The 16,107-nt window shown below is 38.1% G+C and overlaps 1 protein-coding gene across 1 annotated transcript in view; it reads left to right on the forward strand.

Annotated features, from left to right (window-relative positions):
* The window catches only part of gspt1 (G1 to S phase transition 1), a 50,506-nt gene extending 43,526 nt beyond the window's left edge, over positions 1 to 6,980 (forward strand). The window contains exons 12-14 of the mRNA XM_072560132.1: positions 851 to 940; positions 2,289 to 2,457; positions 3,782 to 6,980. Coding sequence (XP_072416233.1) covers positions 851 to 940; positions 2,289 to 2,457; positions 3,782 to 3,834 — 312 coding nt within the window. The 3' untranslated portion in view covers positions 3,835 to 6,980. The remainder of the gene's footprint in view (positions 1 to 850; positions 941 to 2,288; positions 2,458 to 3,781) is intronic.
* The last annotated feature ends 9,127 nt before the right edge of the window (positions 6,981 to 16,107 follow it).

A 16,107-nucleotide genomic window follows, 5' to 3' on the forward strand; every position in this document is an offset into this window, starting at 1 on the left:
CAAGAGGTTATACTAAATTCACATTAGACACTAGTTGGATCTTGAAGTGTTTTGTGCAGTATTTGCTGCCACACCATTGGAAAAATGTGTTGGAGAAATTTACAAGAATGGTTCTGGGGTGAAACACTTTAGCTATGAGGAAAAACTGAAGAAGTTGGGACTGTTTTCCTTAGAGAGGAGAACACTGAGGAAATTTGCTAGTTTTCAAAATTGAAGGGGGTTCTGAACAGTACAAATGAGCAGAAACCGTTCCTATTCATTAAGTGATGGAGAATCTGGGGACACAGGTTTATAGTGTTTTTCAAGGTTTGAAAAACTTCCTGAGTGAGTATTAGTATCAATGCACTACTTGGAGGTATGGTGGATGCAGGTTCAATTGAGGCATTCGTGAGGGCATTGGATTGTTTCTATTTGAACAACTTTACATGATAAAGGCACACACTCTCCAAGTCAGAAATGTGATTTAAAAATTTTTGTTTGGATGGTTAGCATCCAGGTCAAACAATTTTACTTGGTCCCTGATCAAGAATAATCTATTCCTTCTCCAACTGGTATACTGTGGTTACAATCCACTGAAACTTGTTCCTTCTCCACCCTGACTGCTGCAGAAAAGGCTTGTTACAGGCCAACCTAGGGAATGGCTGCAAATGTCATCTTTTCAAATGTCACCCACAGTCTGTGAATGAATTTGAAAAATAGTCTTGCTACATCTAGCTCACTGGGTAAAATTTGATTACCTTTAGTAAGTTACTGAAAATTGACTTAGGAGTTACATTTTCAGCTGTTGGCATACATTTTTCTTGAAAAACTGAGAATTAATGTTGAAATAATTTTCCACTTTTTATTGCAGATAGTTATAATTGAACATAAATCCATTATCTGCCCAGGTTACAATGCAGTGCTGCACATTCATACTTGCATTGAAGAGGTGCAGATTGCGGTAAGTCTAGAGAAGTTAAAGCAATTATCTGTTTTGTCAGAGTTTATTTTAAAAAATATCTGCATAGTTGACTTTCGTAAAGGTTTAAGTTAAAACTGATTTGGTGATTTGATGAACTGAATATTGGTCATCGACATAAGTAGGACAGTGCCTGAAACTTCTGGGTATCTCTCTTCCACAGAAATTAATTCTTGGATTATTTGGTTTAAAAGTGAACTAACCTTTAACAATTCTGATTATTTAATTGTATGAAATATTAACTACATGGGTTAAGATATGTCGATCTAATAGCCAGATTGTAGAACCATTCAAACGAACAAATTTCACATAATGATGTTTTAATACCCTTGTTACTTGCATTGTCTATGAAAATAGATGAGGTTTACTGTGAGAATGTCTGAAAAGACCAAGGGATGTCAAATCCTTATGTTCTTTCCAGTTTGGTATCTGATTTTCTTTGTCTCCTATTTGCTGTCTGTACCTTTTGATGCTACGCCCATTAATGATCAGGTCAGACTAAGCACTTCAGTACAGCTGAATATTTCCATTCACAAAGATGATAAACTTGTGAAATTGAGGATCTGACATTCTTATTACCATTTTATTGTGGAAAATCACAAGTGAAGTGTTTATTTTGTAGATGGATACTGAAAGATAGTGCTGAGTCCTAATCTGGGCATATGCCTTTAAAACACTCAGTAAGCTATTTAATGTCACCCTTAAGAATGCATGCAACTCAGACGTCAGCCAGTCATGTGCTGTTTCAACTTGCTGATTTGAGATAGGGATGCATTCAAACAAAAGCTTGGGGCATGACCCTGTCTTGCTGCTCCTATCAATAGTATTTTGGCCAAAATGTCTCTTTGTCAGTTTGTTAACATGAAGGAAACTAATATGGAAAGGTTTGCAGATTTCTACAAATGCTGAGGTGTTCAATGTTATTAGTACCCTTCTTAAAATAAATGGTTATAACTGCCTTGCCATCTGGATTCTGTTAGTTTTCCACTTTGTGATTTAAATGATTTTGTTGGGTGTGAGCGAGGGGAGGAGGAGGTAGCGTTGGAGAGTTGTTTCTTGTATAAGTTGCAGAAAGGTGGATGTCATAATATGCTTGGTTGAAGTATTGAGATATTTCTTGTGCTTGCCCTTGAATTTTGACTTGCATTGTACAGAGAGGATAATGTTTAAGTCAACATGCTTGGAATAATGTGCCTAAAAAATCAATAAGGCATTTTACCTTCTCCAGTCTGAAAGTATGACATAATCTGATTTGACTTTTGGCAGTACTCATGCAATTTTCAATGTAAACTTGTAGTTAACGGATTCTGGGTAACAATTTTGTTTTTAGGCCTTAATCTGCCTGGTAGATAAGAAGTCTGGAGAAAAGAGCAAGACACGGCCTCGTTTTGTTAAACAGGATCAGGTTTGCATTGCTCGTCTAAGAACAGCTGGAACTATCTGCCTTGAGACCTTCAAAGATTTCCCTCAAATGGGGCGCTTTACCTTGAGAGACGAAGGTGAGAAACAGATTTTTGCACAAGTCCGCGCTTTAATGCCCATAAAAGATCTGTTCCACGGATGCTTTGAGTTGAATTTTCAAATTCTCTTTGCAACTTTTTTATGCTTAATAAATTCTGATCAGTTCCAATATTTGCTATTACTGTAACTTGACCACAAAGGTGACAGAAAAACTTGATTCATGTTTAGAAATTGAACAAGTGTGGGGGGGGGGACAATGTAAGTCATCCTTGAAATATACTGTATACAATCTTGCATGATTTGTGCACTGCATGTTTTGTAGAAAAAAGTTTTGAATCACCTAAATTGATTTGCCAGGTTTAGATTGGCATAAATGGGATTTTTCTCTCTTCCTGAAGTCTTGCATTTTAAAATTACTTCTGCTCAAGGAAGCTTAAAGGAAACCTGATATCTGTCTGTGTATTTGATTGTTATGAATTGAGTTGACTTTCCATTTGTGCAGAGGTGTGAATCAATCTGATTGTTTACCTGAAGTAGTTAGGTGTGTGTGCACAGTTCCCTTGGCATTTTTTGAAATTCCTGTCAAGAATTGAGGAATTGGTTTATTGAATTGAGGACCTCGACATTATATCCATCACAATTCATTGAGTTGACAGGTGTTTTTAATGGATGAAGCTTCCTTTACTATGTTATTAAAAATCCACACTCCGTGTCGCACACCACAGTTTTTTGTTAATGAAATTTAGCTGTTTACACTATTTTTGTTTTGCTTCATTTGAAACTTTGTTCCTGGTACTAAGCAGCAACTCTACTAAGACATTGAGCTATCATGTCCAATGTTCATTGTGATTCAGTTATGTGTAAGTCATTGTCACTAAGGTTGGCAGATTTGTATTTAATTTGGAGGTTATTGGTGTTGATGGCTTCACCAACCACTAATTTCTCCTCTTGTCCGTTACTAATGAGTTGAGAAGTGGTGTAGCTGCTGAGTCTTAACAATGCCATTGCAGGCATAATGAACTTAATGACAAACTTCTGAACTGTAATACTTTTGTGATTCTGTGACCATGGATCATAGAGAGAGAATCACAGGTTTCAAGCAGCGATTACTCATTTCTCATTCTCTGCAAAGTTGGAGATGCCAAATGGTGCTGGTGATTGAGGCTGGAAACAAAGAAAGTATGACTGGAATGCTGTAACTTGGTCAGATTGATAATAAATAGACTGTGTGAAACCTTACTCTGAACACCAGTTGAGAAGCTGAGATTAAATGACATTTTGGCAAGTTTATTGCAAGTTGTTTTGTCTAATGAAAGTTAATTTGACCAAAACAATAAATTTATCCTTTTTTCTCCCCAAAAGGTAAAACTATTGCAATTGGGAAGGTCCTTAAGCTGATCCCAGAAAAGGATTGAACATCTGCTATCTAATGCTGCACAATACTGTGATGAAAAAGGACTCAGCAACAGCCTACTTCACACCTTCCTTTCTTGGTTTCATTGTTCTCTGCCCATCGATATCTTTATCTTCCCATAAACTGCAAAATGCTGTAAACATGTCCACATTTTACGTCAGCTTTCTCATATTGAGAGCTCTGCTATGCCATTGTTTAAGCTACTATTTTAAATCCTTTTCTTCTGAAATCTGCTTCTTTAGAAATACAGCAGTAGCTACCTAACTGATGTGGACAGAATTGCCTGCAAAAATAAAATTAAACCAAAAAAGTTTATTTTATTCTGGCATCATTCTCTTTTATGTGCATTCTCGCTCATCTGCTTTTTCCAGTTAGATCAGGTTATTCAACAGATCAGCATGTGTACATGTGTTTAAAAGGCATCTGTAGAGATAATAAAATTGATTTGAAATGTTTCTGACATTTGGGTTACTTTGGGAAGGATTTATTTGAAGTGAGCCTTGTGTGTGCTTGGTAACTGGTGTCCCAGCGAATTATTATTTAGATTTTTAATTTTCACTTCTAGTCCTAAGTGTGTTTTATAAATATCCACCGTGTACCCATACGATGTGGTATTTGTGGGTTTTTTCCAACTTGCACAAAAACATTTTAATGTAACTGTGTGTGCTGGAAAACTACTATCATTATTTCAGTACTGAAAAAGATACAATGCAGATTTGTTAATTTTGAAGCTACGGCTTCCCTTCCATTAGGGGCACCTCCAAAAGAATCAAATCTCTTTTTTTTTTAAAAGAGATACGCAACCACAACTAAATAAATGTGAATTGTTTGGGACAGATCTCTGAAGAAAAGAAACGAGTGAATGCTGAGAGCTTTGGTGTTGTATTCCACAGTGAACAAGCCGTACATTTACATGGGTAACAAAACCAAAAGGACTGCAGATGCTGGAAGTCAGAAACAAAAACTGAAACTGCTGGAAGATCTCAGTAGGTCTGGTACTGTATGTGGAGAGAAGTCAGTTAACATTTCAAGTCCTGTGACCTTCAGAACTGATTTCTCTCCACAGATGGTACCAGATCTGCTGAGAATTTTCAGCAATTTGTTTTTGTTATTAACATGGGTATCTCGGTTTGATTCTTTTGATGTGAAATGCTAATTAATGTAATAGATGGGAATATCTGTGGCAGAATTTTTATTTTCTTGCTTATGGACACATTACTTAGACCAGTTAATATGTGGGTACACATGTCACAATTTTGTCACTTTGGATGGGGGATTTTAACACTTGCTACAAGTTTCATATCAAACTATTAATTTTTCAGTAAATTTATTTTATAGGGGAATGGATATTTCTTAGATGAGTAATGAAGATTTAAAAAATCAGCTGAAATAGAACCGGTGTGGTTGGTATACAAAATGAGAAAATATAGTTCTTGTACATATTTGAAATTCTTGTATTTGAGACAGCAGTTATTTAATATGATGGTAAATTTGTTACTGCTAAAGAGTCATGATGAGGACTTTTAAAAATAAAAATCTCCCTCGCTAAGTTACTATTCCAGTTATTAAAAGACTCTATTAAAGAATGATGGGACTTGCCCTAAAGATGAGAGAATAGACAATGGGGTGAATGGGTCAATTCTGAAAAATTGCAATTACGCCTTATTTTGTTGTCAAGCAATTACATTCAGACTTTCGATGAAAGATATGCCTGAACACGAAATTGGAGCAAATCCCATTGATAAATTGGGCTGCTACTAGTGCACCTGTGTACTGCCTGTGAAATTGATTGATCCAATGCCGCAAAATCTAGTCGCATATTTTAGTGAGTCAACTGGGCAGCCAACTGTTTTTCCCTTAGTTTTGTTTTGCTTCTATTAAGTTTAGTTCCAATAGTGCAAGGAAATGAGAGTACCATTATTTTATCTTATTTTTGAAACAAAATCCAGGAATTTGCTGCTTTTGAGGAAAAGTTGGTGCTTCAGTATATTAATGGCAATATTTCCCATGGTTTCTGCTCTTGCAGTGCTTTTTTTAAATTGGTTAAGTCAGCGTCTAAAGAAAATGCTAATTGCTGCTGTATGAATGCCCTTTTTAAATGGGCAGATGTTGGCTTTGTCTTGGTAATCCCACTTGAAGTTGTCTGTTTTATATGAAGTATCATTAGCACTGCACAAGCCTGGTGTAAGACAGCACAACTGTTAAATATGACCACAGTATTGTATAGTATACAAGTTTCTTGTATGCATTCTTAATCTCTCAAAATAAAATTTAATTTCCTTTCCATTGGCATATTGTTTCTAACTGGAGATCGAGTACACATTTGGTATTGTCTTTTCATCATGTAAATGCATTCATGTAATTACGTTATTGACTATGATGAGCAGAGAGGATGGTGTGAGATTTCCACTGAAGAGGCTTGCTGTATTATTATCCTTGCCTAAAAAAATACATTGGTATGCTGAAAAGGTTTCATACTGGATACTTTCTCCAGGTTATGAAAGGTCATCCATTTGTAAAGCATACATTGCAAAAGATTTATAGAGTATTAGTGGCAAATACCTTTGGTAATCTGATTTGGTGTGTTTGCAATAATTCTGCTTTAAAGTACAATTTTATATCCTAATTGGGTATTGAAGTGTATATTGATCAATGCATTGTTTAAGGTATGTGCAGTAATGAGTTTGTTTTAGCTAAGTATATGGAGGGTTAGCACCATCGCATCCAAATACCTAAAATTAATGATTACCTTTATATACATGTACTTACAACACGCTCCTTTCTTAAAAGGTGCTTATGATCTTACGGTGACCAGGCTATACAAATAACCAGGTGATTTAAAACATTACCTTTTCAAGTGCAGTGCAGGATATTGTTTGCTAAAATGCATGGGATTCAATATCTGTTGAAAGCTGAGAACAGAAAGTTGTATCAACTTGCTGAATTTTTCTGTTTAACTGAACTTCAGCTGTAAGTTGCTGTAAATGATTTTCTTTGTCCACACTGTACTTTGCTTAAAGTGCAAATTGCACTTATCCATTGTATGTTATGACTCATTTCATTAACCAAACTACAGAAGGGTAAAAGTGATCATAAGATGGTTGTATTATGGACAATTTCATTACAAATAAATTGTGTGCAATGGAACATTATTATCTCTGTGAATTCCTAGGGAATAGTCTTGTGGCAAATGGGTTATTTAACCAGAATTGACTGTATAGAAAAGTCATTCATTTGTTTTTTAAGTGCTGGCTCTTCACGTATGTAAGCGCCTTTATCAAACCTAAATTGGCTGAGCTAATCTTGATTGCCAAGATGAAGTTGTGTGTTGTGAAATTGTATGTGGGATAGTATTTAAATTATAATAAAGTTTTATTGAAGGTATTTACATGAAATAATTTACTGTATTTGTATTCAGTAAGACCAAAGAGACAAATAAATAAAATACGTTGTTCTCTGCTTCAAATGTACCTAGGAAATGACTAGCCATGTTATTAGACCAGGAAAATCATGGCTTATTCAGCTCTCTACTGAGCTTGTTGATCTCAGCCTTGATGGAAATGGAAACATTGCTTGCAATTTCCTGGCTGAAGGGAAAATCAAACAGCAATTACTTCGCTCTATGGTTTAACTAGCAGACTACACCAAAGCTTGCGTGAAGCTGCCAGCACTCGTCTTATTTGTATGATCTAAAAATTTAACCCACAGGACTGAAGAGAAATTGAGGCTAAGAAGGATTAACAAGGATGCTTGGTTTAATCCAAATAACCTTGCACATCCGTTGTGTTGTACTAGATCAGCTTTGGGTAAATCCATATGTGATCTAACTACTGGAGACATGCATTTTCTCCTCCAATACAATATCAAGATGAAGAGCTTAGCTGACTTGATATTAATGTTTCTAATTTATACTAATGATCAGTCAACTAGTAACTTTTTCATTGTTAGTTGAATTATTAGTGGCTGGTTGGGTTTACAAAAAAAAAAGTGCTGCATGGCGCTGTGCTATTTTTCTTAGTTTATCGGACCCAAGTGGTAATTTTGGTTAGGAATATTTTAAATAGAAATTAAGGTCACCTTGATAGAAATTGAGGGAAATGAATGCTCTGTTTACAAGAGTCTGAAGAGCCTAAATAGGTTTGTGTATGATTGATCATTTTTGAAGATTTGCTGTGTAAAAATGGAAGCAATTAATGTTTTGCTGAAGAGGTTTGAAAAAAAGTCTATTTTTGAAGGTTATTTTGAGTACTCTGTACTCCACCCATGCAAAAGACAGACACATTACAATATTGGCAAAAAAGTGTTTGTGTAACTGAGCACAAACAGTGCTCAAATGTGTGATCACTACATGCTATTCTTTCATTTTCCAAGTTGCTGTTTTGCCCAAAACCACTAAGTTGTTGCTTGTAGGAATACCCTATTTTTAATTTTATGCTATAGGTACTAATGTGCTTCACAAGTGTTATAAAGCAAATTTTGACAATGGATCATATGGCAATATTAAGCAAAACTCAGTTCCAGAGGCAGGTTTTGAGGTGTGTGGTGTTAGGAAGGATTGGTTCAAACTTCAGTGCTTAAAACCAATGCAGTTGAAAGCATAGTCACCAGATGGAACTACTCAAATGCACAAGAGGCCATAACTCGGTAAGTGCAGAAGGCTATGATAGGCTAAGAAAGCAAAAGTCGGGACATGCAGGATTTCAAAAAGGATGTCTGAAAAATGAAGAGGCTGCTTAACCAGAGTCTGTATACAAAGTCAACAAGCACAGAGGTGATTGCTAAACAGAACATAGTGTAAGTAAGGGTATGGGAAGCAGCTTGACCTTTAAATTTTTAGAAGGAAGAATGTTGGAGACCAGCCAGAAGTGTATTGGAATAATGAAAGGGCAACAAAATAAGTGAAAGTTTTAGCTGATGAGGTGAGGCAGCAAAGTCAGGCAATATGACTGAGATGAAAGGCAATCCTACTCTTAAAAAGAAATTCCAGAACTTCAAAAAGAACATTTTTGCTGCAATAGCAGAGACCCTAAGTGGTTCTTTACAAACAGCTGGTGCAGAAAAGTGTTTATCATGAGCCTCATTTAATCAAAGACATGAAAAAACATTTCACATTTAGGGTATTTTCTATGGTCACTGAATACATACTATCATTGGTGTTCAGGTTCTTCCATTGTGGTGTCTGGTTTTAAAAATTGAAGCCAAATTATTTGGTTGAATTGGCAAATAGTTTATGCCAGGCAATCAGCAAGGCTAATTAGGCATTAAAGCAAAGACATTCAGTAAGAGAATTGTAACCCCTTTACAGTCAGAATCCCTTGTTATCAATTTTGAGGGTTCCCAGTGACCAGAAATTGAAGTGGACCAGCCTGAAAGCACTCTGCGTACAACAGCTGAGTCAGGAGCTAGGAATTCTGGAGTGATTAACTTCAGTGACAAAAGGAGGAAGAATGAGAATAGTACAAAGAAGGTAGAAATGAGATACAATCGAATAGGTGCCTTGTACAATTCTTTTCACGAGAAGCACAATATATAACCATCTCCATTCAAGGTCTTCACAGAAATGCCCAAAACCAAGCAAAACGTAGTAAAGCCTTTTCTGAACTATTGGGTTTTTTAAAAAATTTAGAAATTTGTAAGATTTTTAAAGCATAATGGTTTACCTTGCTAAGTCAAAACATCAAAGGTAAATAAAAACCTGTTAGTCCTACCAACGTAGCACTGTTTCAACACAAATCGCCATGGCTACAGAAACACTTACATGTTCATAATTAACTTGAACCATACAGAAAACCTATGTCATTAAGCCAAGTCTACATTGTGGGAGAGGAATTAAGCACTATTGCCAACACTAGAAGTAATGTTAGACAAACGAATGGAGCTAAAGGTAGAGCGGTCCCTTGACCTTGATAGCTTGCATCCTAGAATCCTAAAAGAGGTAGCTACAGAGTTGGTCCATGCGTAGTTTTAATTTTCCAAAAATTCTTGGATTCTGAAGAAGTTCCAAAGGATTGTAAAACTGTCAAAGTGACACCCTATGGAAAAAAAGGGAGGAGGGAGGCAAAAAGTGAGTAACTGTAGGCTGATTAGCCTAAAATCTGTTAGAAAAGTATCGGAATTAATTATTAAGAAAGTAATAGCATAACAGTTGGAAATCATAAGCAAAGTTGGTGTGGCTTCATGAAAGGGAAATCATGTCTGATTAAGTTATTAGAGTTCTTTTGAAGAAAACTAGAGAACTAGTAGATGTAGTGTATTTGGACTTCTCAAAGTTGTTTGACAAGGTACCTCACAAAAGGTTCGGTGAGAGCCCATGATGTTGGAGGTAGTATACTGACATGGGTAGGAAACACCAAGTGGAGTTGAGGTTCATTTATAGGTTAGCAACCAGTGCCCAGTGGGGTTCCACAGGATCAGTCTGAGACTATAATTGTTTGCAATATGTATTAATGACTTGGAAAAAAGCAAATCTATTTTAGCCAAATTTGTAGACCACAAAAATAAATGGGAAGGTGGTTTTCAAGAGATATTGATAGGTTAAGTAAGTGGGCAAAAAATTGGCAAATGAGGTGTAATGTGGGAAAATGAAGTTCATTTTGGAAAGAGCAATATTATTTAAATGGAGAAAAAACTGCAAACAGCTGCAACAAAAGGAGACTTGGAGGTACTTCTACATAAAGCTAACACGTAGGTGCAGCAGATAATCAGGACGTCTAATGGGATATTGAGTCTTATTTCAAAGGGGTTGGAGTATGAGAATCAGGAAGTTTAACTGCATAAGGTACAAGGTGCTGGTGAGACCACAGGAGTACTGTGAGCAAAGGGTAAATAGGGTGAGACTCTGCAGAATGGAGTTTAGAAGAATGAAAGATGATCTCATTGAAACATTGGATTCTTAAGGAGCTTGACAGGGTAAATGCTGAGTGGATGTTTCCCCTCATGGGAAGAGTCTAGGACAAAGGCATTAATTTAAAACAGATATGAAGGAATTTCTTGTCTCCAAAGGGTAGGGTGTCTTTGGAACTTATTGCCCCAGAGAGCTGTGGGACAGACTCCATGTGTCTATTTAAGGCTGAGGTAGATTTTTGATCCGTTGGTGAATAGAGTGCTATGGAGCAAATTCAGGAACATCAGATTATCCATGGTCCTATTAATGGCAGTGTGAGCTCAAGGGGCCAAATAGTTGATTTCTTCTGGTCTTAAATATATATACAAGTTTCAGTTTTACATATTTTCCTATAAAGAGAAATCCTTTTGCTCTTGCAACCATTATACTCTAATCTGTATTATTCTTACCAAAATGAATCACTTCACAATTCTCTGCATTAACTTTCATCTGCCAATTGTCCACTCACTTTATTAGCTTGTTTATGTACTGGGGAAATTCTACACACCCCCCAACCCTACCCCCATCATGGCTCACAACACTTCTATGTGTTGTATGTATGTATGTATTGTCCTCATTCTGAAGTTACTTCCTGTAGGTATGTATCAGAAACAGCTGGGGTACCAACACCAAACCCTGGGTAACTATTATAAACCTCCCATCAGTCCAAGAAATCTTCTGCTCTTTCTTTACTGTCCTCATCCAATTTCATGTCTGTTGCTACTGTACATTTTATTTAATGAGCTCTAACTTTGCTCATAAGTTTGTGTGGTACTTTATCAAATGTCGTCATTTGGACATTTCTCATCATCCTCTTTGACCTCAACAAAGTAAACGCTGCAGTTTTTTGAACATGGTTTTCCTTCATTCACCTGCCTTTATCCAAGTGACTATTATTTTATCCTGAATTCTTGTTTCTAAAATGTTCCCTTCACTGAGATTAAACTAACTGGCATATAATTACTGGGTTGAGTGTGTGGCACTGGAAAAGGACTGTGGGTCAGGCAACATCCTCAGATGCTGCCTGACTTCCTGTGCTTTTCCAGCACTACACTCGACTCTGACTTCCAGCATCTGTAGTCCTCACTTTCTCCTATATAACTTTTGGGCTCATCTTTACACCCTTTTTGATCTGAGGGTGTCGCGTTTGCAATTAGCCAGTGTTACGACATGGCGGTGAAACCCCTCTGTTAATTAAACTAAACACCCAGAAAAGCTCACCCCGTCCTGTAATCCGGTGTGTTCTAGCTGTATTTTACCTCCCTTTCCCTTGACTGTATTTGGACTAACTCTTCAGTTAATTTCATTTGATTAGATTAGATTACTTAGTGTGGAAACAGGTCATTCGGCCCAACAAGTCCACACCGACCTGCCGAAGCGCAACCCACGCAGACATTCCCCTACATTTACCCCTTCACCTAACACCACAGGCAATTTAGCATGGCCAGTTCACCTAACCTGCACATCTTTGGACTGTGGGAGGAAACCGGAGCACCCGGAGGAAACCCACGCAGACCCTGCCTGAGGCAGGAATTTGCTCATTTATGTTGACCAAACCAATTCTTATCCCAAATGCTAAAGCCGTGAAACTGTTAAAACTGCATGGAACCACAGTAATTTTGAGCAATATCCCTGCATTCACAAACCAACAAACTCCTAAGTTATTTAAGCTCTGAAAGATCTGTGTCCCTTCAGGGGAAAAGTGTTCAAGCTATCAGATAAGCTAATTGGATCTATGTGGATGGCTCAGCAGCTGGGCTGAGAGTCATCTGATGTATTTTGTGTTCTGCAAAACACATACTTCCTCCAGTGAGTTATGATGCACGGTATTTTGCTGTTAGATAACAAATATAGAAATTCAGAGGCTTTCAAGGCAGACCTTTATTGTGCAAAACCATACTATGGGAACATGGGTTGTCCATGTAGAATATAGAAAGTATATTTTGTTATGGAGCTGAAAATGTGTTGCTGGAAAAGCGCAGCAGGTCACACTGCATCCAAGGAACAGGAGAATCGACATTTCTGGCATCAGCCCTTCAGGATGCCCGAAACGTAGATTCTCCTGTTCCTTGGATGCTGCCTGACCTGCTGTGCTTTTCCAGCAACACCTTTTCAGCTCTAATCTCCAGCATCTGCAGTCCTCACTTTCTCCTATTTTGTTTTTGTTATGGACCAGCCTAACCGCCCGCCCCCCCCCCCCCCCCCCCCCCCCCACACACACACACACACACACACACACACACACACACACACACACACACACACACACACACACAGCCTAGACTCTTGTCTTTAAATACATAAGTTAGTGTAGGGTGTGTTCCAGATGTAATTTGATTGGTCATACTTCTTGGTTTTAAGCAAAATACATTTTGTTCTTACCTCTTCTCCTCCTTTCTCCCCCCCGTTAAAATGCAAACAAAAGAAAGAATAATCAGTACAACTTTATTGGAAAACTTAACAATAATAGATTACCTAACTACTAAACAGCAACTGTTCCAATATAGTAACACACCATAAATACACCCTTGGCAAAGGCAAATTCAGTAAAACAGGTTGTTTCACATGGGATTCTGGCAGAAGAAAGAGAACCCAAGCTTTAGCTGTAACAATGTCCAAACCCCGAACAACTATTGAAAGCTAAATGAAAACCCTGGTTCTGTGGGAGCCATTTGTGCTGCTTCTATTGTTCCAACTTCAAGTAAAAGAAAAATACCCAGGCCCCCTCAAGCTGATTACTTTGTTGGCTTGAGATAGATCAACATTTATGGTGCAAAACCTCTCTTCAAAAAAACCCAAACAAAATATACCTCTAAAAACCATAATATTAACACAATTTAAACATGCTGATGTTACAATCATTTGAACATAGAGTGCCCTTAAAGTTCCAAAATGGTATCTACAGCTGACATTCACTCAAGTTGGGTGCCACATTCGAGTGCATTAAGGCACACTATAAATATATTGCCAGGTACATCTTGTCAAGTTGATTTAATGAATTGGTGTTATTTTTGATGCTCATCACTCCAGCAGTACCCCTCCATTTCTCACAGTTCAGCATGCATTTAGGATTTGGAAGGTCTACCCCCATTTGTACTATTTGAAGGCATAAACTTGACTATACCAACAGGTTTAATACTGGTTGATCTTATTCCCCCACATTTGTTATGATTATAAAAGTCTTGTCTTTTGTTTGAGCAATAATCATGTGAAGCTTTTTGTCTTGTGTGGCATCTGTGGAGACCGGAACATTCTATGATTTGGTCCAAAATTTATCTCTGTACAACTAAAGATATTTCAGGACCTGTTGAGTTTCAACAGTACTTTGTTTTTATTTCAAGTTTCTAGTAATGTTGATACTGAAGATCTGAAATAGCATTTTTGTCCCAGGTATATTGCAGTGTCCTAGCAAAACCCAATGCAAACTGGAGGAACAGCAACATCATTTTCCAATTGTTCATGTTGTTGCCTTCAGAAATCAACATTAAATTCAACAACTTCAAAACTTGAAATCTGTTCTTAACATTGATTATACCTCCCCCTCTTCCCAGTGTTTTGTTCTGTTAGAGTTGACCATTCTTCTGCTTTTAACACATCATTCCTCTGTATCTCTTCTCTACGACCATTTTCACTCACTTTGCCTTTTGCTTTTAGGTTACCTCTTATTTATTCCTCCTGCTCCTCCTCCACCTCTTTCTGCAGAATGGAACCCATCACTTTATGAACCCCTTTCAGTAACAAAGTTACATTAGACTGAAGCGTTGACTTTGTTCCTCCATCCATGGGTGCTGCAAGGCCTGCTGAGTTTCTGTTTATATTGCCATTTCCTTCGATCTGTCCATGCTGCTAAAATTCCTCATCTCTGAAACCATACTGGTGAAATAAAAGCAAGATAAGAGGATGTTCCAAAGAAGAGCCATGTTGAACTCAATGTTAACTCTGTTCTCTCTATACAAATGTTGCTGATTTTCTCCAGCACTCCAGTTTTGAGGAACATCGTTTCCTGTGCTGAATGTCCACCTGAACCAACTGTTCCATGGGAACCTGCCCAGCTTGGTTGGGGGTATCTGTCTCTGCTTTGGGAGCTATAGTATTTGGCTCAAAAAATGGTATATCCAACCCAGTTTGTGAAGGGTTAGTTAAGGGTGAATTGGGCATGGCAATAAGCAATTGAAGAAAAATACATGAAAAACCAGCTGAGTAGAAAGCAGCCTGTTTTGGTTGGTAATGACCTTGTCTTGGGCTTGGGAACAGATTTGTTTTGTAGCAACACCTGGATTTGTTTGTGACCACTAAGCATGTACTCAGAATGGAAACTCAGCATGTAATCTCAGGTTCAGCATAGTCTGAATACTGGGGGCCTTTCTCACCAGAGGCTTGGGGTTCATGAGGTTTAGGCTGGGGACTTTCACATTCCACCTGAGGTTTGAGGACCAGTGGAAACTTGGAGCTCTGTCTAAGTGCTAGTCATCACCCAGGAGTCCCTGATGGGCAACAGGCAGTGAGACTGGCTAAAGTACTTCAAGCTAATAGACTCATTAGTATGTATATATCCAAATTAGATTAAGCTAATAAATTTGCTTTACATTAAACTGCATGTGTTGTCTTGTATTTATTTTGATCAGACCTTAACGAACCTATTTGGCACTTTCAACCTAACAACACAGGGAGTCTCAATCCAGCTGTGGGGAATCTCTCCAGCTGTAGAGCTATCTGCCTCTGGTTATGAGGGTGTATCTCCAGCTGTGGAGAAGTCAATTTTCACTGGTGAGGGCCTATCTAGCAGTGGGGTTTCTTCAGCTGTGTGAGGGTGTCTCCCCACCCACTTCTCTTTGTTGACCATTACCTGCTACCTACCAGCCCACTCCACCAACTCGTCAATGTCCTGTTAGAGTTCCACACTGCCCACCTCACGGTTTAAAATTCTTTCAGGTTTTGTATCATTTGCAAACCTTGAAATTGTCCCCGCATCAGTGAAGTGGGTCTACAGCAGACTCTTGGCAGCAGTGGATTTGGATTTGACTGGTCTGAGACCCATGCAAAAGTGAGGACTGTAGATACTAGAAATCAGAGTCTAGATTTAGAGTGGTGCTGGAAAGGCACAGCAGGGCAGGCAGCATCCAAGGAGCAGGAAAATCGACGTTTTGGGCAAAAGCCCTTCATCAGGAATGAATTGCTTTATTCCTGATGAATAACTTTTGCCTGAAATGTCGATTTTTTTTTTTCTCTCTCTGCTCCTCCGATGCTGCCTGACCTGCTGTGCTTTTCCAGCACCATTCCAACCAGGTCTGGGACCCGGCGACAGCAGTGGTGGCTGCATTGGTGAAGTCCACTGAGGACTGATGGCAGCAGTAGCAGCGGTGGAGGTGAGATAGTGCCTGAGAATAGAGA

This window comes from Chiloscyllium punctatum, chromosome 40 (assembly GCF_047496795.1).
Source record: "Chiloscyllium punctatum isolate Juve2018m chromosome 40, sChiPun1.3, whole genome shotgun sequence".
Lineage (NCBI taxonomy): Eukaryota > Metazoa > Chordata > Chondrichthyes > Orectolobiformes > Hemiscylliidae > Chiloscyllium > Chiloscyllium punctatum.